At 51.2% G+C, this 27,726-nt stretch overlaps 1 protein-coding gene across 1 annotated transcript in view; it reads left to right on the top strand.

The window, feature by feature from the left end:
- The window catches only part of LOC134175866 (rho GTPase-activating protein 39-like), a 44,520-nt gene that overhangs the window by 6,245 nt on the left and 10,549 nt on the right, over positions 1–27,726 (top strand). The window contains exons 2-4 of the mRNA XM_062642242.1: positions 15,943–16,341; positions 22,670–23,975; positions 26,978–27,524. Of these exons, the coding sequence (XP_062498226.1) occupies positions 15,943–16,341; positions 22,670–23,975; positions 26,978–27,524 (2,252 nt within the window). The remainder of the gene's footprint in view (positions 1–15,942; positions 16,342–22,669; positions 23,976–26,977; positions 27,525–27,726) is intronic.

The raw sequence follows: 27,726 nt of genomic DNA, 5'->3' as shown, positions 1-27,726 counted from the left end.
GAAGATGCTCCTCCAGAGGCTGTGGCCAGACCAGGCAGTGGATGTTGGCTGCAGTTTTTGATGTCTCTGCTCTGGCTGATCCACCTTGGAGTGGCTGGATCAGTTTTACTATAGGGACCCCTTAAGGTCCAGATGTTAGTTTCAACACATTCAGTTTGGTGTAAAACTGTAAATGCCATATTTGGTCCTCTTCTGGGCCAGCAACTGTTTCCTCCTCATGTATATTGGAGTTCTTTGATAGTCCTTTGATAGCTACCTGTGTATCAGCCACACTGTCTAGCTCTCCTCAGCTCCCTAGCTACAGTAATTAGGTTTAGGATTTTGTTTTATTAGGCCTTCCAAGCATTGCTCTGAGCTATGGTGAGAAGAGAAGCTCCAAGTGTTTTATGAATTCTTGGTGATGAATCAACATCAAGTGAAGCTAAGAGAGATGGCGAAAGGGCCATAAGCTGAGGTGGAGAGCCTGGAGTGCAGCTGGCGTGAGAAGCACTTAGTGCCTGCCTAAGGACAAACGCTAAGCACACTGTAATATGGAGGTACATTTTCTTAGCAATTTATATCATCATAATGATGTGGATAGTCTGTCTGGGAAACAGCTGAGCTGCATTTAATCAGGACAGTAAAATGAGTGTGAAGCAAGTAGCTGGGGCTTGGAGGGCAGCTTTGTGCTTGGGGTGGTGCTGCCCTTGGGCTTGTGCCTGCAGGTCCTGCATTAGAGCATAAATGGCAGAAGAGTTGCAGTTCTGGCTGAGAAACTCCTTGGAAAGCTTGCCACTGGAATAAGCTTTTAATGAAATCAGGTTTTAAGTCATGAAAATGAGGGCAAAAAGCAAGTGTTGTGGTCCTTTCCCTACTGTGGGTTTAGAAGCTGCAGAGGAAATGCCTGGTGAGTAGGTGGTGGTCTGACAACTCAGCCTAAGTTCACTAAAGCTGTAATTTGAAATTAGTCTAAAACACAGGTTTGAGGTTCTGGAGACTGAAGGCTCTTCCAAAGCAGGCGTCTGTTCTGGGGTGGCAATAGACACATAAGACAGATGTGGATGATCTTCTGGGAGTGAAGCTGTGCGCTGCCACTCCTGTTTCTTCTGGCCGTGGGTCCCAGCAGGACACCAGCACTTGAGTGCTTACACTTCATTTGGTCTTGGAGGATGAAATCACTTGCTGTTGTTTCCATTTTGGTAGGAAAGCTTCTGCTGAGCTGCAAGAACTGTGCATGGCAGAGAAGTTTTTCAGTACAATGTGTTTGGTGCAGGGCATGTTTGCTATGGGGCTGGAGGAAAACTTCATCTTGGGCTGCATTCTCTGCCCTGCTGTTCTGGAGCGTGAAACACAGACTGCAAGTGGAAAGGGGTGGATAGCATGGTGATGACCAAATGGCTCAGTGAAGCGTTTCAGCTCAAAGTGACTTCCGAAGGTTGATGTTCTTGTTCCTGCCTGGCCTGGTGGCTGGGGTGGTGAGCTGGGCTCGGGGCATGTGGATTTTGGGCTGTATACTGCACTGGAGGCTTGCTGGGGAAGAGCACAGTTTCCTATTTGGGTGTCTCCTGATAATCATGTACATCGTGTACTCCGGGCACTGAAATAAGAGCCCCTGCAGCTGACCATGGCAGCTCCATTACTGCGGTCCTGGCAGCACATGTGGTGGCTGCCCGGAGCAGAGCTCGGCCCCAGGAGCAGCACATTATGGGCTATGGGTATAAGCAGGGGAGGGCACGTGTTTAACTCCTCTTACCTTGCTCAAACCTCTGCTATTTGCAGCAGTAGCTGTTTCTTCAAGTGAATGTGTGGGGAAGGTTAGAGAATAGACAGATTTCTCGTGGGGTGCCTGCAGTGCTGCTTTCTTGCCCTCCGCACCTAGGGTAAACCTGAGTTCCCATGGAATTTAGATGGATTAACAGTATTTCCCTGAAACTACCATTTTGGGGCTGTTACCTTGTGACAAGAGCTAGTGCTGCTTTGCCCATAGGGCTATAGCTGTAAACCCTGCTAATGATGCAGCATTTACCCCTGGGAAAGGCAAATGACATCCGTAAGCATGAACAGCTTTAATGGTGAGGTGCATCTCTCCAAGAGCTTGGGCTGCTGCGTTGGTCCTCGTGAAGCGCAGGCTTTCATTAGGACAGGCAGTGTGTGGGTCTGTGGGCAGAGCAATGTCAGTGCAGCTGGCTGTGAAAATTGGGTGCCAGCCAGCCAGCCCCTTGCCGGGGTGCAGCCCTGTCGTGGCGGAGCGTTCCGTGCCGCTCAAGATGCAGAAGAGTATCAGGCTTCACCTCTTTCAACTTCACACCTGCCAGGGTCTGACAGGAGACATCAAGAAGAGTAATGAACAGCTGGGAGATGAAACCCTCGTTTTTCTTGCGCTTCAGGCAAAAGTTGATTGGGGAATTTAGTATTTTTTTTGACTTAAAACCTGTTCCTGACTAAACCTGTTTTGCAGTTTGTAAGCAATTGGGCCCTGCCTTTTGTCTCCAGCAGGACCTTGGCAGGAGCTGTGCAAGCCTTGACCGCAGCTCTGTGTGCTCAGAAACTGAAAATAAGGGAGAAGGTCCAGGCTGGGGCTGCTCCCTAGGAGGGAGATGCTGATACAGGGTGCTGCTCTCCTGGGGTTGTGGCTGCCCTTTGATGTGATCCCACATCCCCCCAAGAAGGGGAAGCTTTGACTGCTCTGCCTCTGATCTGGTGGGTGCCTTAAGAGGTGCTTTAGTCACTTAACATGTTTCCAGCTGGAAACACATCTTGGCTTGGGTGTGTGGAAAACAGGAATATGCAGGTACTTGTGAAAACTCAGTACATAGGTGCTCAGGAACAGTGATGATAACTCCGAGCCTGTGGCTGTGACAGACTCTTTATGACTGGCAGTGTTAATAAAATTAATGAGACTTATGTCTGCCCTGCCATAGAGCTGGCATTTACTCCTGAGCCTGCTGGCTGTTGTTGCAGTCATGTAAGAGCCCTGATATTTGTCTGCCTTGTACGGCTCTGTCCCTCTGCTGAAGAGTAGCTGATAGGACCAGGGGTGGTATGGAAGTTATTTGGTGATGACATTGGCAGCTCGGAAGGAATGGATACCTCCACCAAGAAAAGATCAAAGACTATAACGCTGTGGGCTTTTTCTTCCTTTCTTCCCCCCCCCCCCCCTTTTTAAAGTAAGGCAGCAACCAAAAGGAAATGTGAAGGGAAAGAAGCTGCTGCAGTGGGAAGGATGTTGGTCAAAAAGGGGAAACTGTATCCCTATAAGAAGACCAAAAGAAGTATTTATTTTGGCAGATTGCATGTAAAATCAGAACAAGGCAGGCCACTGTAAGACTTTGAAAGAGTGAATTTGCCAAATATGATTAATTTTCAGATGCATTGGAAACCTTTTGGAGCCAGGCAGCGGAAGGGATGGGGGTATGAGAGGCATGGAGGATAAAGCCATCACAGAAAAATCTAAACCATTTTTTGGCCATCTTGACTCCTGTGGAGGAGCTTTGTAGCTTTGCAAGCTGCAAACTCGCTATGAAAGAGCTGTTTGAGAAGCTGTCTCACATCGAATGTCAGTAGAAATAGCTTTAGAGCAAACAGAGGAACTGATAAGAGACTGTGAAGAACAGATAGCATTTACTCAAGAGTGCCATAGGATCTGAGATCTGAAATTGCTGGGATACTTCTGTGTGTATCCTGTTACTGGAGTGCCCTTGGTATCGCAGAAACTGATGGTGGTAAATGTGATGGCATTTTCTGAAAGTGGGATGTCTGTGCCAGGCACACTGCTTGGGAAGGGCTGTGGGGAGGATCCTGGGGACCACAGCCGTGCTTCATGCAGGTTGGTGAGCACGTGGGTAGAAGGACCAAGAGACTTCTTATATCTGGGTTTTCAAACAGCCTTTGGCAAGCTTCTCCACCGCTAAATTAGGTTGCCATGGGCATGGAGGAAAGGTCTTGTTATGGACTGAGAGCTGATAAAAGCATAGGATGCAAAGGTAGGGCTTTATAGCATGGGTAAGAGTCAGCAGTGAGGCCCCAGAGACTGGTGTTGGGACCAGTTTTCATCCTGTTGGTGACCTCGGGCGTGGAGGGGAGCAGTGAAATGCCCAGGTTTGCAGAGGATCCTCAGGTTGAACTTCACTGTAGGGAAACGTGAGATACCCACAGGGAAAATTACCTATACTGGGCCTGTGTAATGTTCAACCTGGAGCTGGTGGTTACAGCTCAGGAAGGAGCTCAAAGTCATCACCGGCAGTTCCCTGAAATCGCCAGCTCAGCATGCAGTGTTAGCCAAAAAAGCCATTAAATTTTGGTCGCCATCAGCAAGGGAGATAACAACAAAGCAGAAGGCATCAGTTTGACCCTCTGGAGGAGCCAGCATGGCTTTTGTAAATGGAAGTTGAGCCACGTGGCTCCGGTGGTACTTGGGAAGTGTTTGCGAGCACATGGCAGGGGTGATCCAGTGGAGTGGTCTAGTGGACATCCCTGAAAGGTTTCAGGATGGGCTATCCAAGACAAGTCCATTGTGGGATGAATGGGTGAATAAACAGTTAAAAACTTGGCTACAAAGATGCGGAATAGGCTGTCAGACTTCACAGCGGAGGGAAGTTCCTCCGGGAACCAGGCTGGATCTCTGTTCACAGTGTTTGTGCATGACCTAGAAACAGGGATGAAAGCGATGGCTGGGGAGGAGCATCCCGTTGTCTGTGTGAGCAGTGATGGGCTCTGAGCAAAGGGGGGAAGAAATGCTGCAGTTCCTGAGGAATGAATGAGGTTGGGGGTGATGGGTGTTCCTGCCGGAGTTTGGCAGTGCTGTGGGAAGGGGAGAGAGGGAAGAGAAAGAGAACAGCAAAGAGAGGAGCGGAGGACAGTGAAAAAGTCATGACACCACTGTGGTCTGCTGCCACATTGACTAATAAACGTGTGTCAGTTTGTCCCATCTTGGAGGAGACCTTGATGGAAGTAAAGTAAGTGCTTCTGTGGGGTTTTCCTCTTATATTTTAACATCAGTGGCAAATACTGTGTACTGGAGGCAGGTGAGGGCTGTCTAGATGGACATCGGGTACAAAGGGAGGTTGACTGTGGTCCTGATGGTTGCCCCGCTCCAGTGGCTTTGTTCTAAAAGAAGGACAGAGCACTGCCCGCTTGGACCCCTTTCTGAATTTGCCCCTTGTTTTGCTGCCTTCCTTGCCACTACTGAAAGTGAAAAGCTCAGTTCTGGCCCGAGCACAAGCTAATAAATGCTTGGGTTTTTGGTGAGAGAAAACAAAAGGAACTTGTTTTGGGCACCAAATCAAAAAGTAAATTGTTCTCACACCACTGTGTGCTGTTACCATGTATAGCAATGACTGCCATGGCAACAGGGTTTTTCAAGATCCAGCCAAGATCTTCCAGGGCTGCAACATAACTTCTGATCCTTGCTCATTGTCGTGCTATTAATAACTGTGTTTCCCCCCTCTTGTAGCCAGGAAGTTTCTTCTTCCTCATGTACCAAGTGTGAGGGATAAGCTCATTTTAAATCAATGGTGGGGAGAAGTGACACTGGGGATTTCCTGGATATTTTTTGTTCTGGAGATCCTGTCTGGTGCTGCCAGCTCTGCAGCCACCTCCTGAGCTGTCTCTTGTGCTATTTATAAGAAAGCCCAGTCTGTGGTTTTTATTCCTTCTTTTTGTTTTCCCTTGTTTCCCTTCACCAGGACAAACAGATGACATGTATTTACTCATCCAGCGAGGCACAGAAGCTGAAGTGTTTATTTCAGGCTAACTTAGTTAAGGGGAGAACCTGCTGCCAATTAACCATGGCCTCGGCCAGGCTCTGGTCTGCACGATTTCTTTACTTAACTCCTGGTCATTTAAGCAAGATAAACCCCGTGTATTCAGATTTGTGGTTCAACTTCTGGGCAGTAGTTGCATTTAGCTATGTTTAAAAACCCCTTAGTGCCTATCCACCTTTAGCCAGCTGCATTAGCATGCCCCTGTGAATCTCCTTTGAGAGGGAAGTGTGTCAGAGATAGTCACCGTGTCTTTTGGCATGGGCTTGAGGAGCTGTGGGGAAGGTGGAACTTGGGCTTTTGCTTATACTGCCAGGGCAATCTCTTCTTCCTCAGGGAGTTCGCTTTTCTTCTGAAGAAGTGTAGCTATTAATTGTAAAAGCCTTCCTGCCCCCTTTCCTCACCAACTTGAGAGCTAAAAAGAAGACCCTCTATGAGCGCTCTTGCTTTCACTGTTTTCTGTTGCTCTCAAGTCTCGCAGCATCTTCTGTTGTTGCTGTCTTTGGCTTCACCCTTCCCCAGCTCTCCCCACCCCGCTGCATTGGCAGCCTACCGTCAACACTGAAAGGAAAAGATTTAGTGCAAACACAGACCTCCCTGGAGAAGCTGCAGAAATGAGCATATGCCCTGCAAAAGGTTGGTCCAAGGCGAGGAATAATTCAGTTGTGTCTGCAGAAAGTGACTGCATCCTTCTTTTATTGCCACTCTGTTTCTCAAGAAGGTCTGTTGAATGTGGTACCACTGGAGGTGTTGCCAAAGGCTGCAGCTCCCTGGGGATGCAGCGCATGGGATGCGGGAGCTCAGCCCAGTAAGCCTGCCTGGGATGGTACCAGCTCACACAGCCCGGCTGTGCTCCTGCACGTCTCCAAGAAACAACTGAGACCCTTTTTGAGAACGTTTGGTGACTGGCACAGTCATTTACCAATAACTGGCTTCTTGCTGACTCTCGGGAAGGTTAATCCCACCTTTGTTTCTATGACATGGCAAAAGCAAAGGCAGATTTTGGGCTTTAACCACTCGTGCTTTGTTCTGGCATGCGAGACTGCAGAGATGTTCAGTTTAAAAAGGCTGTGACTGCGTTTTAAGGTAAGGTTGAGCGACTGGGTCTTTGTCTCATTAAATCGAGCCAGATCTTGTTAATGACAAAGCACCAGCACTACACATAACTCGTGGTTTTGTTTATTCGGAGTTTGAAGGTGTTACTATAGTCACTGCTGCTCTTACAGACACCAGCGTGTAGCGCACGCAGCAGAGGTTGACATACAGCTCACGGGATGTGACTCCTACCCACACCGTAACGTTTTGGAGACAATCAGGAAAAGAATGTCAGTTTGGGGCAACTCTTAAACACGCCTTTCCTCCCAGAGGAAGCTTTTTTCATGGTTTATTACATCAGAATTAAAAACAATGGAAAAAGTCAAACATGGGCTGTATGTCTCATCTGAAACTGCTGATTCACCCATCAATAGGTGAGTGTGGCAGGGATCAAGGTGTGTGTGGAGCAGGGGACCATACCCTGCTCGGTGGGACAGGCATGCGGGAGGGAACTGATGCTGTGTGATCCAGTTCATCGGCTTTGCAGCATCCTTCCTCTGTCATGTCCGATGCGCTTCTCATTCAGCGATTCCTGTAGGCAAAACAAATGTAAGAAATTAATTTCTCATGGAAAAGAGGGATTTTTTTTTTGCTTATGAAAGGTTTATGAACTCCGTGGCTGAGGTTTTTGGCTATTTATTTACTGCCTCTTTTCCCTTGCCAGAGGAAATCAGTGTGCTTTGGGCTGGGAGAAATGACGACTGTGAAGCAGCTCCTTTGCACGGAGTCATGTTGGGATGAGTTTCCTGATGGCAGCTTGGGGCACAGGGGAGAGTTACGGGCTCTTGTGTTTCCTATTGCCTTTGACTCCCTGCCAAATTCCTCTGCCATCCCGGCACTGCAGCGGTTAACTGGAGTCACGCTTCACAAGCTTGGACAGTTAATACTTTCAAGAGCTGCTCTGCATTTGTTCCTGCTTAGTTTTTTCAGCAGAGACAGCTGCAGCCGGAGAGATTTGCAGAAGAATGAAACGACCTAAAAAAGCGGTGATGGAACACTGTTATCTTTGTTTGATGCTTTTAGCCACCAGTGTCTTGTGGGCTCTGCTTAGCTGAGAAATAACCTGGTCCCTTGCAAACCGCGGCTGTGTTGTGCACCAGTTTTCAAGGGGCTCTGTGTTTGGGCTGATAAATGACTGGCAGCCCTTTAAATGAAGAGAGACAGAGGGCCATTATTTTGCTAATGCCATGCATTTAGGAATGTCCCTGCTTCAGATATGGAGCTTTGGAGGCTGCTTCTTGAAGCCTTATGCTCTGGGGTCTGGTGGGTTGAATGGAGCCAGTGGCTGGCACCCTGGCTGACACCAGGCACTTGTGGCCTTGCCTTGCAGGTGTTCCACCCTGCAATTAGAGCCCTGGGCTGCTCCTGCCACTGCTGCTGCCTCCTTTGGACAAGCTGAGCTTGTGGTGGGGTTTTCATGGCCTCCTGGAGTTATTTTAGACATGAGGTGGGTGTCTCAAGAGGCCCTTTCAGTTCCTGTCCGCTCTTGCTAAGGTGGCTGCTTGGTCTTGAGGTGGCACTGGATGGGGTTTGCTTTTTGTGCCTTTACGGGTTTCTGTTCCTGTCTTTCCAGCCTTCACTCAGAAACGTCTGTAAATGTTTTCCCCGTGTTGCTCAGTGTACCCTTGTGTAGCACACAAATGTCTCTATGCTGGGTGTAAATGAGCCTCCAGCACTTGGCTGTTTGCTTTGCTCTGTTATGGCTGCTATGGGCTCTCTCTTCCCTTCAACAGAGACGGTACAAAAGCTGTTCTTTTTCCCTCCTGTATGGTGAAACTCTACGTGCTGGAACACTGCAGTGTGTTGGTGGCTGAGCAATGCCTTGCGTGGTTTCACTAAGCCCAGGGTGATCTCTCCATGTACAATGCAGATGAGATGGTGCAGAGTTAACCAACACTGCAGAGTCGTGTTCCTCTCCCAGGGTGAGTGATGTGGGCTCCTGCCACGCTGGTGGAGCAATTGCTGGCTTTATGTGGTGGGGCAGCTTCTCCAGAACAGCTTCTGATTGTGGAGCCTCCTGGTTCAGGGCTGCTCCCCTTGGCACTGACCAGCCAAGGCAGCAGCTGCAGGGTCCTGGGCTGCAAGGGCTTGGTGGCAGTGCTGGGAGGAATCCCTGAAATCAGCAGCGGTGATACAGGAGGCTGTGAAGAGTGAATCTCAGTCCTGAAGCAGCTGAATGGCAAGCCAGATAAATCGGGAACGGTGTCAGTAATTCCTGGAATGACAGAGAGGGCAGCGGGTGCTCCTGTGTCCTTCACATGGCAGGGATGATATCTGGGTGACATGACTTGCTTTGGCACAGGGAGAGTGCTTGGCGTGTGCTGCTTCTACAGGGCTCTGGGCTTTTGCCCTTCCTCCTTTCAGCAGGTGCATCTTTCTCCACCTCTGCATGGTGCTCTTAGCTCTGCTGCTGCCTTGTCAGCATTGGGATATATTGCCCTGCTTAGGTCTGATTTACTTCTGTTTGGTGGCTGGCAAGAGGTGAAAGTCTGTGGCAGGGGGTTGGAACTAGATGATGTTAAGGTCCTTTTCAACCCTAACTATTCTATGAAACAGGAGCAAGCTGTATTCAGCTTTCTGGTCCCTGAGCAGGGTTTCCATCAGCAGGTACCCCTGTGGTGCTGGGGTTCATCAGGAAGGCAGGAGACTCATGCGTGGGTTTTGGCTCCACCCCTTCCTCTTGCCACATGTCCCCTGGTACAAACAGTAGCAGCCCATGCCTAATTTTAGGGTTACATTAACTATGGGAGGCTCTTAGGTGCTTTGGGTCCTATCTTGGGCAGATCCCGTGTGACTCAGTGCCAGCACATGCTCTCAGAGGTTGATAAAGCCCAGCTCTGTTCTGGCTGGAAGCATCTGTCTTAGCTTGGTGTGTTCCAAGAAAACATAAGGACAAAGCAGATGGGTGACCTTGGATACCTCATGGCAGAGATTTGCATGCCTGAAAGGATGCAGCCGGTGCAGCCTGTTGTCAGTGCCCACTGGTCCCTTTGGTGGGGCCATGTAGAGGTGAGATGACTGCAGTGAGCTCACAGAGCTGTGCTTACGGTGTATCTGCCTGTACAAATCCTCCTGAACCAGGACCATCGCCTCTGGGGACCATGGGAAGGCATCAGGCTGCTGCGTGAGAGCAGGGTGCCTCAGTGCAGCAGCACCAGGGGATCAGGGGGAGGGCAGGATACATTCCAAACGTGGTGTAAGTTGCTGCTGACCTCACAGTTTGTTCCATAGCACCTTCAGCTGAGCATCTGTGAAGTATTTCCTGTCTAGAATATTGCTAAAACTGAGGTTTTCCCCTGTAAGTCCCATGCTGGGGACAAAGCCTGCTTACGAGTGTGTCAGGGAGGGATGCAGTCACCATAAGAGTGCAGCACCACTGGTATCGCTCCAGTCCCCATGGCAATGGACCTGACCATGGGGATTGATGCAGCCTGTGGCTGTGCAGGTGACAGGACAGCATGGAGCTGGCCAGGCCTCAGCTCCCCTCCAACACAGCTCCGTGCCCCTGGGCAGGGATCGCCCGGCTGGCACTGAGCCTGTCCCGCAGCTGCCTCCCGTGCAGCAGCTGGGATTTGGAAGGGGCTGTGGATGCATGCAGCACGTTTTGGAAGGAGAGAAAGGGATGAAATCTGCCAGTACTTTTTTTTTTTCCTTCTTCTGAAACCCATTCTCAAAAGCTCAGCCCTTAAAAGGGAAAACAACTCGGCTGAAGCCTTCACTGAGCTTTAGGAGGTGCCGCTGCGTCTGGGGCAAAGCAGAGCTTTTGGGAGGCTGCTTAAGGATTGGGGGTTTGGGCCATACTCTGACTGCAAAACAAAAACTCCAGCCATGGAGGTGGGAGAGATCCAGGGATGCCATGGCAGCAGCTCCAGGGCTGGACCACTTGTCCAGGCAGGGAAACTGGCTCTCTGCTCTGTTGTGACCTGGGGCTCATGCTCTACAAAGGATTTTGTTCCCCAGTCATGGAAAACCGCTGTCCCCTGGGCTGGGACAGACACACAGGACAGTCTGAGCAGCCTGGGGAGCCTTACAAAGAGCAGAGGGAAGTGTCTGTAACACACCTCTGGCACTTGAAGCCCTCCTGCTCTGTTAGTGCCTGTCCTGCGGGTGCTTTATGCTCTGTTGTGAAGCCATGGAAGTCAGGATGTTTCCTGCCCCTTGCTCTTCCCTCTGTCATACAACTCCCATCCTCTGGAGGAGGGGATGGAGGATGGGGTGAGGGTGAGCAGCATTTGAAGTCCTTCTGTCTTCCCCTCCCTGTGGGATGCTCTCTGTGTGACTCTGGAGCTTGCCTGGGAGTGATTTCAGGATCTTGAAGGAATCTGCTGTTAATTTTGGTGCTGCCCTGACCTGCTCCGGTGGGATGAGCTGCCCCATTGCCATCAGTTCTGCTCTGGAGCTGGGCTGAACTGGGAGACTCACGGTGGCAAGATGGCAGGGCTGGGGCATAGTCTGGGAATGCTGGGGAAGAAGCAAGAACCGGCAGAGTTTGAGCAACTGAGAAGCCGCCGAGTTTCTCATCTGATGTCTCTTCCTTTGAAAATAGCACTTAGCAGAAGGCTTGGGGCTTTGGTTGGTTTTGGTTTTGTAATTAAAACCACCAAAGTAATGAGATGCTTTCCATGATAGGACCTTTTCCAGGCTCTCTCCTACCTCTGACCCACCCAAGTCATGATGCTGTGCCCTGTTCTCTCTGTGGTGTGGTGTTGGTCTGGTATCTGCTTTCAGCGCCCATTCAGCTCTTGCTGGAGTTGAGCATCTGTGCTCAGGCTTTGAGCAATTGCAGCTATTTGTTCTATATTTTCACCGTCTGGTCTGTCTCCTGTGAAGCAGAGGTTGGTTTGTTTGCATAATGCTTATTTTGGGAAGCAGGAGAGTTTTAGGAACAGGCTGACATTGTATTTATTTAAGTTCCTCTATAATTTTTGATAGAAAGATGCATGTGTATTCAGGAGAAGTTTATATATATATGGGGGGGAAGGGAGAGGGTTGTTTTGGGTACTTCCCTTTCCCCCAGGATCTAAATTACAGCTTTTCTGGACTTCTGCCTGGGAGAAGGCAGTGAATAAACCCCACTGAGTCAGCTGGTGGAGCATCGCCACAAGGAGCTGGTGCTAGAGACCTTCTTGGAGTTCCTCTGCAGCCCCAGGTTACAGATAAGTTTCACAGCCTTGTCCTGGCTTTAATGTGCAGATCTGAGTGACTTGGAGCACCCAGGGGTTGCGCTTGATTGCTCACTGTCTGCACAGAGTGAGGTTTGTCTAAGGGGAGTCTAACAGCCCACCCAGAGCGCTGGGGTGGCTTTAGCTAAAGAGAAGCTATTCTGTGATGCCCATTATCACAGATTACCACTGATGATGGGATGCTCGTGGTCCTGGAGCCCTGCCACCTTTTGGAGCTTCACAGAGGCTTCAGCAGCCCTGGCTTGGAGCCACAGGCAAAGAACTGCAGCTCTTTGTGCAAGGACACAGCAAGGTGGCTGCTCTGCACAGGACCTAGTGTCAGGACCTTGTCCATGCAGGGTATGGAGAGTATGTAAAGGGAAGCATCAACAGTCATAAAGGTCATGTTGGCCTGTGGCCCCTCAAGTTCTTCAGTCTCTTGCTGTCCATTAGGGTCCTCATCCTCTGAGTGCAGCCATCCTTCTGTAACACTAAACACGAGACCATACACTGGCTGCATTCAGGCTCCCGTTTCCTGGAGGAAGAGCTGAATTTCCCATCTGCTTTTCTTTGTGCCAGGGCCACCTTTGAGCATGTGCAGAGTGCCTTTGAGGGCATTAGCCTTCAGAAATCCCACTTGGTATGGGGTCGTGTTTGGCCAAGAAGGACTTGGTACTGCTCCAGCTCTCTGCAGGGCTCATCCTGAAGAAGGGAAGTGGGCAAAGGAGGTGGGATCTAGGCTCAGAACACAGAAGTCTAAGAATTGCAGAACAGGGAAGTGAAATGAGGGGTGAGCAAGCTGGAAGAGCTCTCCTTGTAGCCATACAGAGGGATTTGCTTGCAGCCTGGTGTGAAGCTCCCCAAGGCAAGGATTTCCCATGGTTTCCCTTGGGGCTCTCTTGCCCTTGGCAAGTGAGTGCCTCCTGAAGCTGGTGCTGAGCAGTGTGCATAGGTAATGAGTGGAGAGAATGCCTCATGGAGAGGGCTGGGAGGTCATATCCTGCTGGCCTGGAGCAGACAGCTCCAGCTGAGAAAACATCTCTCTACTATTCTTATCTTAGGACAGCCTACCAGAGAGCCTGTGGTGTCCAAGGACCGAGCTTGGTGGTGCCCATGGGCTGTGTGACCCCAGCTTGGGCTGCGGTGGGTTTTGCTCTGTGTTTGCACACTGGGCCTGCAGGGAGGTCCTGTGCCTGGGGATGTTGGGTTCCGAGAGATGAGATGGGCTGAAACCATCCCACTGCAGTGATCCTGCTGGTGGGACCATGACTGGGCACCGCTGTGCAAGCGGGAGTGGATGTGTGCTCCACATTTGTTCAGTGCTTGGAGCTGAGAGGATGGAGAAAAGCATTATTCAGATTATTCCCAGGAAACCTCTTCTTTATCCCCATGGAGGGGAGTTGGAATTAATTCTTCTTTAATGTCCAAGTTATGGCCTTATCTCTCTGCAATCCTGTGTTTATCACGTCTTTCCAGAGTTCCTGATGTTATGTTCAAGGCTTGTGTGGCAGCCCAGGGCTGGCCCTGCTCCAGGAATGTGCTCTTTGCTTTTCCTTTTCTTTCTTTACATATGAATGTGATTGTAGCAAGCTCTTTGGTATTGCAGTGTGTTCTGTGCAGATTTTTCTCTGGTTAAACTCCACCTCAGTCATCCTCAGCCCCTCACTTTTAAGGGGAGCAAAGAGGTCACCAGCTCCAGTCATCCACTTACATCTCTTTGCACGCAAAGACGAATGTAAGCCCGTTAAAACGGAAGGCTGTAGTTAGCAACACGTGCTCGGTTGTGGCCAAGTGCCATGAGAAGAATGTGTTATTTTCAATAGCTTGCACTTAACAGAAAATAGCTGAGCCCTCCTGAGGAGCAGCAGCACTGGTGGAGCAGTGGTGTTTCGGAGCTGTGCTAATCCCGTTGCTGGCAAAACAGTTCAAACCCAGTGTGCTCTTGAGCATTCAAAAGGTTGGTGACTCAACTGCATCTTGTTTGCTCAGATGGGCCTTAAAGGGGTTTTTGTTTCCTTTTTTCCTTGCCAAGCAAACACTCCTTATCTTCCTCCTCTCTTTCTCTGTCTGCTTTGCCAGTTCCTTGTCCTACCTGCACTTCTTTGCTGCTGTCTCCGTGGCCATGCTCATCTCACTCCCAGCACTGCTGGGCCCTTGTTTCCCCCTTTTATGCCCTGTTTATGGATGGCAGCTCTTTGCAGTTGGCAGTGCCCTTGATAACAGCAGTGATTTGCTGATGTGTTCCTGTGCCCGTGGTTTCACATTGCAACTGCATGGAAATAATCAGGCTGGCTCTGTGATTCCCACCCCCAGCCGTGGCATGTGGTGCTGGTACAGCTGTTCTGTTACACCTTAAATCGAACAGGGGAACTGATGTTGTTTTGATGGAAAAATACCAAACCAACAAACCAGATGTTTTCTGGACATGGGTATTTCCAAGTGGGATCCACTTAGGATGCTGCTCTGGCAGTGGTGGGATACAGCAGGAAGGGGTGCTGTGGGTGCCCTGCACTCAACTGCTTGGTCGTGGTGGTGATAGCCTGGGCCAGGTGAGTTGAGCTGGCTGAAAACAGACCTATGCCACAAAAACAGTGGCTTTCACCTGGATCAGCTTCCCCAGCCTGAATAGCCTGAACATCAGCCTCTGTGAGACTGCGTGGAGGTCAGCGTCAAGTGGTAGATGTGGTGGTGGGGATAATTGCACCTTTTCAGGCAGTTCAGGTTTATTTTGGGTCGAAGTGACGTTGTACCTATCAATTTTGCATCTTCAAAGACTCAAGGAGCAGCCTACTTCTTAGGGGTGCATGCCAGACTGTTCAGGATCGAGTTCAGCTGTGGTTTTCCTAGTAGGGAGGTGTGATGTGCAATTAAACCCCTTCCCAGACTTGCTTGGTTGGAGAGGACACACTGACCTTGCCCAGAAAGCTGGGGCAGAGCCAAGGCTGTGCTGCCCTGCCAGCAAACACCTCCTCTCCCACCAGTGTGCCAGCAGGGCTGAGTGCCCAGAGCCCAGGCTGCTGTCTTGGACACTGCAGTGCTGCCATCATCACTCCAGACGCCTCTGAGGAGCCACAGGCTGGCAGTGGAGGGTGTGAGGGATGCAATGGGAGCTCCCTTCTGCTGCTGCTCCTATGGGAATGGCTCCTGCTGCCATGCCCTCTCCAGAGAGCAGCTGGAGGTTATGCCAGGGTAAGCCTCCAAGGCACACCAGGCAGGCGTGGGTTGCAAGGTAGCCACATCCTATGCATGTGGCCTCACTGAGGGCTCTGTCCCATCAGCTAAGGGAGGATGGGAAGAGCTTTTAATGGCAGTGGTGTCATCCATCAGTCAGTCCCTGCATTTATCTTTTGGTCCAGCAAGTGCTATCTTTGAGCAGGGACCAGGTGACCCAAAGGTTCCCTCCAGCCCCGCAGCACGTGAGCCCTGCAGGCAGGCACCCGCATGGGCAGACTGTGTGCGTCAGTCGGGTGGGCAGAGGTTTGGGGTGACATTAACAACAGGGTGCAGCTCCCCAGAGGAGCAGATCCTGCTTTGCAGATCCTCCCTGCTCTCGAGAGCGAGTTCCCCTGCGCATCTTGGCAGGCGCCGGCGCTCCTGCGATCGCACCAGCCCTTGATGTGAGTTATCAGAGCATCAGCAGACGATGCTCTCCCGCCCCATGCCACTTGTCCCGGGCTGGTGAGTGGTGTGAGCTGACGCTGGGGCAGGCTTTGGCGGGAGGGTGACTTGTTCTCAGTGCCAGGGAGCTGCTGATTTGGTTCCTCGGTTCAACCCCCTCTCAAGCCCTTCCCCTTGTCTTCTCCTGAGCTCCTTAGACTGCTGAATGGCCCTGAGCAGTGCTTTGATCTGCAGCACAGCTGCCTGGCCCAGAGGCAGCAGCTCTGTAGAGCTCCCAGAGGAGCGGTTTGCCTCGGGCGCAGACTAACGTGGCTCTCGTGTCCCTGCAGCTCGGACTGGGTGGAGATCATCGAGCCCCGCTCGCAGGAGCGGATGTATGTCAACCTGACCACCGGCGAGTGCGGCTGGGAGCCCCCTCCCAACCTCAAGGTGCGCCAGTCAGACCAGAAGCAGTGGTGGGAGCTCTTTGACCAGAACAACAACCGCTTCTACTACTACAATGCCATCACACGGCAGACGGTGTGGCACCGGCCCCAGGGCTGCGACATCGTGCCCTTGGCGCAGCTCCAGGCCATGAAGCGCAGCTCCCAGCAGGACTGCCGGGGCCGGCAGCACCGCAGCAGCACCGGCAGTGACGGCAGGAGCACCCCTGTCCAAATGGCCCTCCTGCAGGAGATGGAGAAGAGCAAGGGGGACTGTGCCGCAGAGAGGAGGAAAGACCCTGGCAGGTAGGGAGAGCTTTGGCCTTCTCTGTCTGCTGGGTGGCTTCAGGTGTCAGGCTGGCTCTGCTGCCTGGTGGATGGGCTGGGAAGCTGTGCTGCCCCAAGAGAGTGCAGAGCTGGGGCCAAGTGCTGCCAGTGATCACCACCGTGTGCCCTCCTCTTCCAGGGGTACAGCCATCCACTCTCACACTGCAGTACTGCTTGAGTGTGCCCGTCTGAGGCAGGCCTTGTGTGCATGAGACACCATGAAAACACACGTCAGTCATTGCTCCAGAGCCCTTTGTGCTAAACAGAAGGAGTGACAGGGTTTGCTGGGGTGGCTGAGCTGCTGTGCAAGGGGCTAGGCTGCTGCAGGGTGTGCGTGAGCCCAGCTGCTCCAGCTCTTTCCCTCCCCACTCACTCTGCTGCTTGCATGTGCCTGCAGCTTCAGCCAGGGCAGGAGATGGGGCAGCAGGGACAGAGCTCCTGGGCACACTCCTTTGGTCCCATCAAGCCTGAAATGAAAGAATGGTAACGGGGTGCTATTTTGTTTGGCAAAGAGATTTTCTTACACTCAGACCACTCTGACAAATTATTTTTGTGTTGAAACCTTGCCAACTTCAGCTGCACAAAAGCATCTTCTCCCCAGTCTGTGGGGATGGCCCCTCCATATGGAGTGGTACACAGGGCTGCCCTGCCTTCCTCCTGTCTGGGCATCATGCTGCCTTGGAGAAGGTAGTACCAACAGCAGCAAGCAGAGTTGGGTCACGCTGAGAAGTGACTCATGCAAAGGCTAGAGCAGAGCCTGGCACTCCTGTCATCCATGCCGCTGCTCGTTGTCCCGTCTTCTGGGCAATGCAGCGAGCCAGGCTGCTCTGACAGCTTGGTTTCTGAATCAAAGCTGCCTCTCTGTGCGAGGAAAGAAATAAAAAGCCAAGATGATAAAGCCATTACAGTGGCAATTCTGGAAAATATACGCACCCTAAACTGAGGTTTATTACCTGTCTGCTGCCCCCTGGGAGATGCTCCTGCATTCACTTCAGATCTGTATGACTGGGAGATGCTGGTGATGCACATCAAGTGCACCAGAGTCAGGGCTGTACTGGTGTCTGTGATGCTTCCAGTGTCTCTGCCCCAAAAGCAGCTCCTCTGAGCTTCAGACCCATCCAGAGAATGATCCCTGCCAGGAGAAAACACACAGTGGGAAATGCCTTAAGTTGAACCCCAGGAGCTCCAGTTCCCTCCAGTCCCAAAAGACACCAGTGAACTACGGGTTTCCAGAGGAGTGAGTGCAAGAGCCTTGCTTGCACAGGGCATAAAATATCCTGAGGTTCATGGGGTCCAGCATACTTCTGACTAGGGATATTGGGTACAGGTGTGAGTGGCAGATCACATGGGAGCTCATAGGCTGCTCGGACATGTGAGGCTCTTCCAGGTCCTCACGCTGGTAAGCTGATGTTATTTGCCTGTGGAAGCTGCTTTCTTGGAAGCAGGAGACTGAGCACTGTTTCCTTGCACATCCATCATGTGTTGTCACTGCTGTTTGTGAGCAGGGGTTGCATGTCCAGTTCTGGCATGCAGAGCGATTTCCCTGCCAAGTCTGACACCTGGGAGAGATTTCTTGCCTTTTGCTAGCTCATAAAATGGCGAGCAGAGAGCTAAGCCCAAAGCAAGTGTTCCCAGGCGGGATGTAATGCCCTTGCTGGGATGTCTAATCTAGGAACAGTAAAAGCACATCCAGCCTGTCAGCTCTGTCTGCGTTGTTCTCTAAAGGCAAACATAAGTGTATCCTCTTCCTTCCCTTGTCAGGGATGCAGCTGTATAAACACCAGGCGAATACGTTGAGTGCTGTTGGTAGCACTTGACATCTCTATAGGTACCTGAGCCCAAGACAGTTTCACTTTTGTATCTAAGGGCAGCACAAAAGATTTGTTTTTCTTCTCTCCGTGTTTGTCATCCCGTGATAGATGGAGAGGCCAGAAGAGACCAGCGTGGTCCCCAAGAGGGGCCTCCTGCAAGCACATGCCACAGAGAGCTGGGGGGAGGGATTTTGTCCCTCTTTCAGTAATACTTTGTGGTTGAGTAGGGTTTTTTTTTACTTTTAGCAGACTTCCCCCCCCGCCTTTCTCTCTCGTGCCTTCTATCAGCACTGCTCAGTCTGCTGCGCCCACAGCCACATCTCCCTGTTCCCAAACTCTCTTGTGTGCTGCTCTCAACGGCCTCAAGCAGAGCAGAGACACTCCCTGGACTCTGAGCACTGAACCACTGCTCCTTGCTGCCCATTACCTTGGTCTGGGTGCTGATGCCATCCTCTCCCTCACTGCCCTACTGTTCACTGCTGCCTTTCTGCCTTCCCTGGACATTGGCCTTTGGCTTCCCCACATGGCACAGGGAGGTCAACCCCATCCAGGGAAGTGAGAGATGCTGCTGTGACCCTGGAGCCTCCTGGGGAGGATCTTCTGCTGATCCATGTGCTCTTGGTCCTGTGTTGGGTTTTGGCTGTGCTTCCCGGGGCTACCCACCCCAGTGCTGGCTCTGCTCCTCCCTTGCCAGAGGAAGGACAGTGGTCAGCACTTGCCTTACAGCCCCAAATCCATCCCAGATGCTTGGGATCCAAGTGCGAAGGAAGATGGACTCTCTCCACAGAAGGTGGGGGCCAAGTGAGCCTTTCACATGCTGGAAAGCTCTGCAAAAGGTGGATGTGTTCCCTTGGGGATCAGGAGACGGGCCTGGGGCTGAAAGCACCTGGTAGCATTTTGGAAGTGTCTTGTGAGCTGCTGCAGCCATGCTGGGGTTTGCTGGAGCTCCTCAGGCCTCATGGGTGAGAAGGGGCTGGGCACTGTGCTTTCCATGGAGGATCAAGGCCTGACGACGACAGTCCTGATGGGAGCAGAGCCTGTGTGCTGGGCTGCAGCAGTTGGGCATGGCACCGGTCAGGGCCATGAGTGGGCTCTGCTGTCCCCAGCCCTGCTGTCTGTGCAGTCCAGCCCTGTTCCTCCTCTTCCCATGAGTCTCCCAGAGCTTGTTTCAGAGTGGTCTTGCCAGGGTTCCCCTTGCTATAACAATGCATCTCAAAGTCCTCCAGAGACAAATCCAGCTCTCCTAGGAAGTGAAGCCATGAAGGTGGCAATGAGGATACCTCTTGCTCCTTCTGAGTCTGGTTTGCCTTGTAACAGGCTCATGTCTCTTGAGGCCCACTGCAAATAACACAATCAGGATTCCTACTGCAGGCTTGTTTCCTGCTTATGCCCCAGACCTTGGGGCAGGGTGCACAAACACACAAGGTGCTTTGCAAGTGTCCACAGAGCTCTCCTTGGCACTGTGCAGACCTGGGTTTGGGTGGGTCACCTCCATGGGCTCTCCATCCCTGCCTCCAGCGTGGGCACTGGAGGAAGCAGCAGTGCTGCTGGGATAAACATCCCTGTTCATTCACATCTGTCAAAGCACCAGGAAAACCGCTGCTGGAAAGGGCAGAGCTGAGGTGCAGGTCCTTTTCTCCAGCCTTCTGGGAGGGAAGAGCAAACAATAGGGCTCTGAAGCCTGGGAAGAGCTGCCGGATGCACTGGGCCTGCTGGAGCTGGGTGCGGGCAGGGAAAGCCAGCGCCGGGTTGCCGTGTTTATATTGGAGCTACTTGAAAGCATTCCTCGAAGGAACATCTCGGGGGACTCTGTGGAGTCTCTGCTGCTGATGGCTGAAGAGCATGACCAAGAGGCTGCGTTGGGACGTTTCTCCACCACTCGCTTTGCTTTTCGTTCAGGTTTTCACTGCTCAGAAGGACGAGGCTGAACCCTTTTTCGTGCTGCAAACTCAGAAAGTCCCTGCTCTCCTCTTCTTGGTCTTTTGGGGAGCCCGGGGATGGTGTTCAGAGAAGATGTATCCAGATGTGGCTGTGGAGCCTTGCCTTCTCTGCAGTGGTGCCTCTTTCCTCTCATCTCCAGCAGCCAAGGAGGCTGGGGATGGTGTGTTGTGTCCGAGATGAGACTGATAGGCACACGTTTAGAGGGCTCATTTCTCCATCGTATTCACTTACTGAGCTCCTGGTCAGGGGGATTGTGGTGGCTGTGGTCAGGCAGGAGCTTGGCTCCCTCTTCTCTCAGTGGCACAGCTCCCCGTCCTCCTCCGGCCCTGTGAGGCCCTCCTGGATATTTTGGCAGAGCCATGCAAGGATATTACCATGGCATGAAGAGCATGCCTGGGTAAAGCTGTGAATGTAAAACACATGGCTGTAATACCCTCTCCTTGAAGTAGGACTGCCTGTGGTCACACAGTGGGCATCGGGGGGCCCCAGGGAGGTACCAGGTTCAGTGCTGCTCTGGCTGTATCACTGAGTTAAGATCACTCCCATACGATCACCCTTGGCCTGCCCAAATGGGGAGCCCTTGAGTGGCTCTGTCCTGCTCGTCATTGATGTGGCTCTTTGCCAGTCTCACTTCCCTGCCACAAAATGAGCTGCTGGCTCAGCCAAGCAGAGGGCTGTCAGAGATGCTCATTTAAGAGCCTACCCAATGTTGCTGCTCTGGTTCTTCCTGTTAGTCCAGGAGCTCTCCGAGGAACAACCAGGTCTTCAGTGGCACTTGCACTGGGGATTGGGGTTTAGCTGCATGCAGGAGGGATGTACTAGTGTAAGGAAGGCCCCTAGGGAGGGTTGATGGAGGAATAAAACCTTTTGTGCCTTAGCAGGAGATGCTGGGGAAGGTCCCTAGGGCAAGGGGGACCCCAGGATGGGGAGCACAGGGTGGTGACCCTTCCTCAGACCCTCTCTGGTCACCTGGGTAGTTGCACGAGGCAGACTTAAGTGTCTGTGCTGGGGAAGGAGCCGGGCCCTGCAGAGGCAGTGGTGGAGCAATGTGAGGCCAAAGGGTGGTGGTGGCCTTTGGACCATGGCTGGGAGCCAGCACCAGCCTCACCTGTGCCTCTCCCAGTGCCACTGTGCCAAGGTGGGATTCACAGTGACACACTGCCACTGGAGAGCATAGTTTCCCAAAGGTGTGGTAAGTGGTGGATGGGGAAGGGACACATCACCCCCTAGGATTGGAGTGGTTGGGAGCAGACATGGGATATTGGATGTAGAGCAGAGGATGTGGGGCAGGTTATGGGTGCAGGGGAGAAACGGGTGGAATAGGTCATCGGCAGTGATGTTGGACTGCTGCTCTGGAGCAGATATGTCCCATTGGGTTGGGGTATGGGGAGAGCACCCTGCCAGTGGGAGAGGCACAGAGGACAGGCATAGGAGCCCCAAGGAAGCCAAGCTGAAGGGAGGGACTGGGACCCAGCAGGTGGAAGGTCTCTGGAGAACAGGAGCAGAGTGCAAGAGGGTTGGGATGTCCGGATAGCTTAGGGCTTGGCAGGGAAGGCATACGGAAGGGGCAGGATCACCGAGAGGCAGCTCTGGGCATGCAGTGGAGGTGGGTCTGCCTGCCAGCACACAGGCCATGCAGGACAGGTCAGTGGTGTGGGATAGGGAACAAGCATTAAGGTTCAAATAGAGCAAAATGGCTGTGAAGGTGTTAGAGGAACATCTCGGGGCATACACAGCACACTCTCAGGTTGTACTCAGGGATGGCTGGTAGCGGATGCATGGAGGGAGGGCCCAAAATGGGGCAAGGCTCAAGGGGACCTCCTTTTGAAGACCTGGGAAGTTCAGGCTGGTTTAGCAGCCTTTCCATTCCCTTTTCCTCAGAGCTCACAAATACAGGCTGGGTATAGCCTGGCAGCAGATTTCACAGCCATGAGAGCTCAGCAGGGACAGAAGGTTTGGCCAAAGGAACCGGACTGAGGGCATCTGGGCCAGGCTGGGAGGATGCTCTACATGGAAGCTCGCTGGGTTGTGTGGGAGTGTAACACATGTGCTGTACATCTCCCATAGACATCATGGGGTTTTCTGCCAAATAAAAGGAAACTTAGATCAAGAGAGTAGCGTGGTGTAGAAGGGTTGTCGCCATACGTCGACAGTCTGAAGGCAGACACTTGGGATTATTTTCCAGCTCCCTGCTTGAGTAGTTCAGAACAGCTTTGCTGGTCTTCAGCTCGTTGTTCCGGGTGCTGTGCTAGCTAATGAGCCTTGGAAGGCGTAGGTTGTTTCCTATCTCAGTGCTGCTGATAGCAGACAGGTTATAGTACAATGAACTTGTTTCATCTCGTTGTTCTGCTGTTCATGACTCAGAAGTTTATCATGTGTGTAACAAGGATGTTTCTGTTTCAGGAAGGGGGGATCTCCAGGAAAAAACAATGAGGAGCCAGTATAACTGCCTGGGGAATCTCCAGGCACTTGAGACTTAACAATGTGGGATTTGGGTAGATGGGAGAATAACTCAGTTAACATAATTCCCTGTATTTGCATCTTTCTTCCTTTAGGGAGACTCCTACCCACTGGCAGCCTCTGCCTGGCACAAAAGCAGCCATGTTGGTCAAAGTGAACAGTCTGAGGCAGATACAGAGCTCTTCAAACAGTTCCCTTCAGCTGCAGGGTGCTTCAGAGGCCGGCAGTCAAAAATCTCTTCCGAAGCCAGCCATATATGCTCAGCCTCAATCCACATGCCCGAGCCCTGGACCCACAAAGCAAGTGCCTGCAGGAGAAACGAAGCAGTCTATGCAGATCAAAAAGACAGAGAACGGTGGGTTTTGCCTCGTGCTGATGAATGGTCCAACTTCTCAAACGCCTCCAAGGAGCCAGACAGGAACCCCTCAGCCTGTATCCCCCAAGTATGCCTCCCCTGCACCTATATATGATGAGCCATCTTTAGAGTCTCCAATTTATGATGAGCCACCAGTAGATATGGACACTGAAAGTGTCAGTATGAGTGGGATGTCTCCACCAAGGTCGCCAAGCAATAGCTTAAAAAAGCAGCTGCAGCCAACCAAATTATTACAGCATCCAAGTATGCAACAGCAGCAAGCTGCAAAGAAGCACGCAAGAAATCCCTCTGCCACTGAATACAGCCCAGCTGGCAGAGAATATATAAAACACATGGTCAATGTTGATCAGTCTTCCAAACTCTCCCATTCTTCTGCTGCAACAACTGATGCCTCTACTAAATTGCCAGGTCAGCTTACTTCAAAAGACAGCTTCAAGCAGTCTTGGAGGATCTTGGAAGCAAACGTCCTCAAGAACATGGAAGCCCACCATAGTCGGCAGAGCAGCCTGCAAACTCAAGAGTACCCAACTGGGATAAGCCATCAGGACTCTGGTTATTCAACTGGCCCTTCCCCAAGCTTGAGAAAAAGGAAAGGAAGGAGGCAAGGGACGGGTCAGGGAAGACCTGGCTCTGTGGGCAGCAGCAGCGAGCTGACGGCTTTGAACGATAAGCTGATTGCTGAGATGCGTGCTGTGGTGGGCAGGTCAGCAGCCTGCAGGGGAAGCAAGGCGAGTCTCGATGCTGAAAGCCTGGAGAGTGGCATCCCAGCAGAGAGCAGCAAAGTCAGGTTCCAGTCTGAGCACTTGAAGAAATGCATCAGCCGGAGCTCAAGAGATGACATCTCGGCCAGTAACAGGTCTCTGTATAGACAGGGCCTGGAGAGCAGGGGCAGCTTTCCCAGCGATGTGTCTCCGCAGGACACAGTGAGGCAGAAGAGGACTTTTGAGAAAATAGATTCCTTAGAAAAGAACGTGACCAGCCAGACGAGTTTGGCTTCGTCAGATGCTACACGTCACTCCTCCCAGGTACCTCCCCATCCACACCGGGTTCATGTCATGCTTTGTTGGGCTGTTGTGATGCAGAGCTGAGAACCTGGCTCTCTCCTAAGAGTTCCTCATGTTCTCTTCTCCCTGGTGATTGTTCCTGAGCATTGAGTGGAATCAGAAAACCAGTGGCACTGACTCTAGCATCTTGTTGTTGGTAATAGCTATTTTAAGGCCCCTCAGCCTGCCTGCACAAGTGAATTTGGTTATAACACAGCACTTTTGCAAAATGTAGTTTGCCATCTTTTCTCCTATTTGGATTTGAAGGAAACTCCTGCTTCCTTAGCTCAGATTTAGGTTCTGCATGGGTGATTTTATATCCTGTGAAGGTTTTGCCCTTTTTCTGTTTGCTCCCTCTTCCAGTTATTTCACTCCTGCTGAACTATATTCACCCTGCAGCCTGGGTCACTGCATCTCTTTGGTAACAAACCTCCAGCATGAAATGTGGCTTTTTATTTTATCCCTTTGTTCTCTCTTTTCTCCTGTTTGCCACTACATGACCTTTCATGAAGAAACTTGGCAAAGCTCCTTGAGCATTTCACATTGCTCCAGTAGACCTGTGAGATATAGCTTTAAAAGCCAGGCTGCCACCTCCCTGCTGTACCAGATTTATGTGTGTGCATTCTCCTCTTTATTGTGGTTCCTGATAGCACCTTGCTCTCACCTGAAACCCTTTTAAAAGCTGATGCCATGCTCCCACATTTCCCATTTCTGAGGCACAGGGTCAGTCTGAGTTTACACCACTCACGTGTTGCAGTTAACAGTTCAGCAGTTTCATTTCGCAGCCCCTTTACACTTGTTGGAAGACTGCTATTCAGTCTTCAGGGTATGTTACACTTCACTGCATTGACATGGAGAGCTGAGACTTGATGTCTTGATTAAGCACAGGAGATGGGGGATTGGGGATATGAAGAATAATTCATGTGTGGTAGGTTGGAGAGGGAGAGAACACAGTGGAAGATGTAAGGAGATGGATGTTGCAGTAAAGGCAACACGTCAATAAATAAACTCTCTATTTACAGAAATACTCTGAGACAGAAGAGTCCAAGTAAGGAGGAGAGGAGGTTGCAGAGAATCGCTGTTTCAGCTCAAAATGGCAGTGTGTGGCTTGAGTCACCATCAATGGCCTGTGCTGGGCCGTGATGGAGAGGAGAATTGGGAGACAAGGAAATTCATGACTGAGGAGGGTAGGCAGAAGTTCTAGGACAGGCTGAGCAGAGGTGGATGTGTCCTGTCAGCACAAAGGTAATAGCTGGGTAGTTGTGTGAATGAGATTTGAGAGATAAACTCTAGAGAGAGAAGAGGAGAGAACCAAGAGGCTGTTGAACCTCTAGAAAGGATGAGGAGGTGGATCCTCAGAAGTGTCTAACATGCTGAACAGGCGATTAGGGTAGTAGGAGGAAAACCAGTCCTGGGCCTGGAAGGTGTATTGAAGGAGACCAAGGATGGAGATGGCAGAGAATTGCAGGGAGGGATCTTTAGTCATCTTAGGTGCATTCAGAGGGGTAAGGAGGTAGAGGGGTAACTCATGGGATGGAAAACCAAAACAGAGTGGAAAAGCAGGAGAAATGATTGTGCCTCAGGCTAGCAATAGGAGGTGGAGTGTGATGTGTGCTAATCCCGTCATTCACATGTAGGTACATGTTGGGGTAAGATAGGGAAGCGTTGCACTGCATGAGCCTCTGTCCTGAGTTCAGCAATTCCTCCTTACTGAGAAAACAGTGACTCGCTCTAAACAGGCAATCATCTTTAAGAACTGATGTGTATTTTGGGGGTGACTGTAGGCCAGGAACTGAATAGAGCGTGGCACACAAGTTAAAGGGGATCTGCAAGGAAGGGAAATACATATTTTATTTCACTTTTTCCACTGCAAACCCAAACTTTACAGGGTTTATGTTTCTTTGTCTTCCTTTAAAACCCCAAAACCTCAAGATTATCTTGTTTGGCTTTTTCTTACTTGCTGGAGATCATCCCGCAGTTCACAGAGCAAAGTGTGGGCTGTTAAGCCTTTAGTTGCTATATGTGGTAATTTCAAGTCTAACCAAAAAGTCTGTTTCCTAAAACAACTTCTTGGGTGTTTGAGCTCAATATGTGTCCCAGGCTGCCACTTCCATCTGAAACAGAGAATTCTTCATGGGCAAAATCAGTGTCTTATTCTCACAAGTAGTTATTAGACATCATTTTTGGGGATCAGTACTACCAAAGCTCTAATTATGCAGTTATCCATAGCCAGCACTGGGGATAAGGCTGGGCAAGGGTTGCATGGAGGAGCTGCACACAGAGTCTGGGAGGAAGGAAAGTTGTTATCTCTGCTGCTTATCTCTGTCAGCTTGTGATCAGTGGACTTGTCCCTGGAGCAGATGAGTTTGATCACTGCAGGCTGTGGATGGGCCGCAGCTGTTCTAGTGCTCTGAGAAGAAAACACAATCCAGTGCTTGGAAAGGATTCTAACTTAATTTGGGGGAAGTTTATGCCTGTTTTGGATAGAAAACATGATAGGGAGCCCAGGGCCAGTTTGGGAGGAGGTTGTGGTGTGTCTGTAGGGTTCATGAGAGCCAGTACAGTGGGATCCACTGATGGCAGAGTTGACTGATGCAGATACCTCGTCTCCTTTGCTTCACCAACTCAAACATGATTTATCATACCTGGGTGAAAACCTGGCTGTCAAAATAGCTGTGCCCATGCACTGTTGTGCCTCTCTAAGCTGCTTCTGTCCTGTTTGTGTGTCTGGCCAGTATTTCCATTAGGAAGGTCCTGTTGGAATTGAGATACATCTTTACAGTGCCTTAAAGCAGAGGCTGTGCAGGCACAGGCTGCCCAAAGCTCAGCAGCTCGTAGTGGTTACTAGCCATGGTTTTGTCTTTCTTCTTATTTTCGATAGAAGTTGGAAAGATACTAAAGGCAGGAACCAGCCATGGGATAATTTTCCTAGCAGGGTAAGGAGTCATCTAAGCTGCTTTTAACATCTCTCTTCTCCATTGCAGGCCGGTACAATAGAGTTGGACCCCAAGCAGGAGAGCAGCAGCCAGCCTGGTGGCTGTGGCGGGTACCACTTCCCTTACAACACCCTCCGGAAGCCCATCTCTCAGAGCAGCATGGCAGACTGGGCTTCTAAGAACCTCAACATGCACACGCAGGGCATCTTCCGCCGAAGGATCTCCATCTCCAACATGCTGTCCTGGAACGGTGGCTCTATCAAAAAGCCAATGCTCATCACCAGCAACCGCACCATCAAAAAAGAGGCGTGCGAGATGTTCAAACTGGTGCAGAGCTACATGGGAGACCGTCAGACTCGCATGGACCGGAATCACGTGGCCTTGGTCACGGTCACCAAGTGCTGGAGCATGCAGGGCTTACGGGATGAGCTCTACATCCAACTCATCCGGCAGACAACAGATAACACGTGCTACCGAAGTCTGGCGTGGGGCTGGGAACTGATGGCCATCAGTCTGGCCTTTTTCTCCCCATCGCCCAAATTTCAGTCTTATCTGGAAGGTTACATTTATCGCCACCTTGACAGTGATGAAAACAGTAAGTGCTTTGTGCAAACGCACTCTGTCCCCAGCAGCATTCTGGTGGGTTGTACCACTTGCTCAGGCTTGTCTGGTTTTTAAATACACCAGCCAGTGCTGTGGTGTCCATTGGTGAGAGGACCATGTTTTGGGTGAGTTCACCCTTCCTGGGTGGGATGAAGCTGCCACCAGCTCTTTTCCCTGTGGTTTTCACTGGTGTC

This window comes from Pezoporus occidentalis, unplaced genomic scaffold, assembly GCF_034315485.1.
Source record: "Pezoporus occidentalis ecotype Australia unplaced genomic scaffold, CSIRO_AGI_Poc_V1 ctg70, whole genome shotgun sequence".
Classification (NCBI taxonomy): domain Eukaryota; kingdom Metazoa; phylum Chordata; class Aves; order Psittaciformes; family Psittacidae; genus Pezoporus; species Pezoporus occidentalis.
This window is presented reverse-complemented; position numbering and strand designations above follow the sequence as displayed.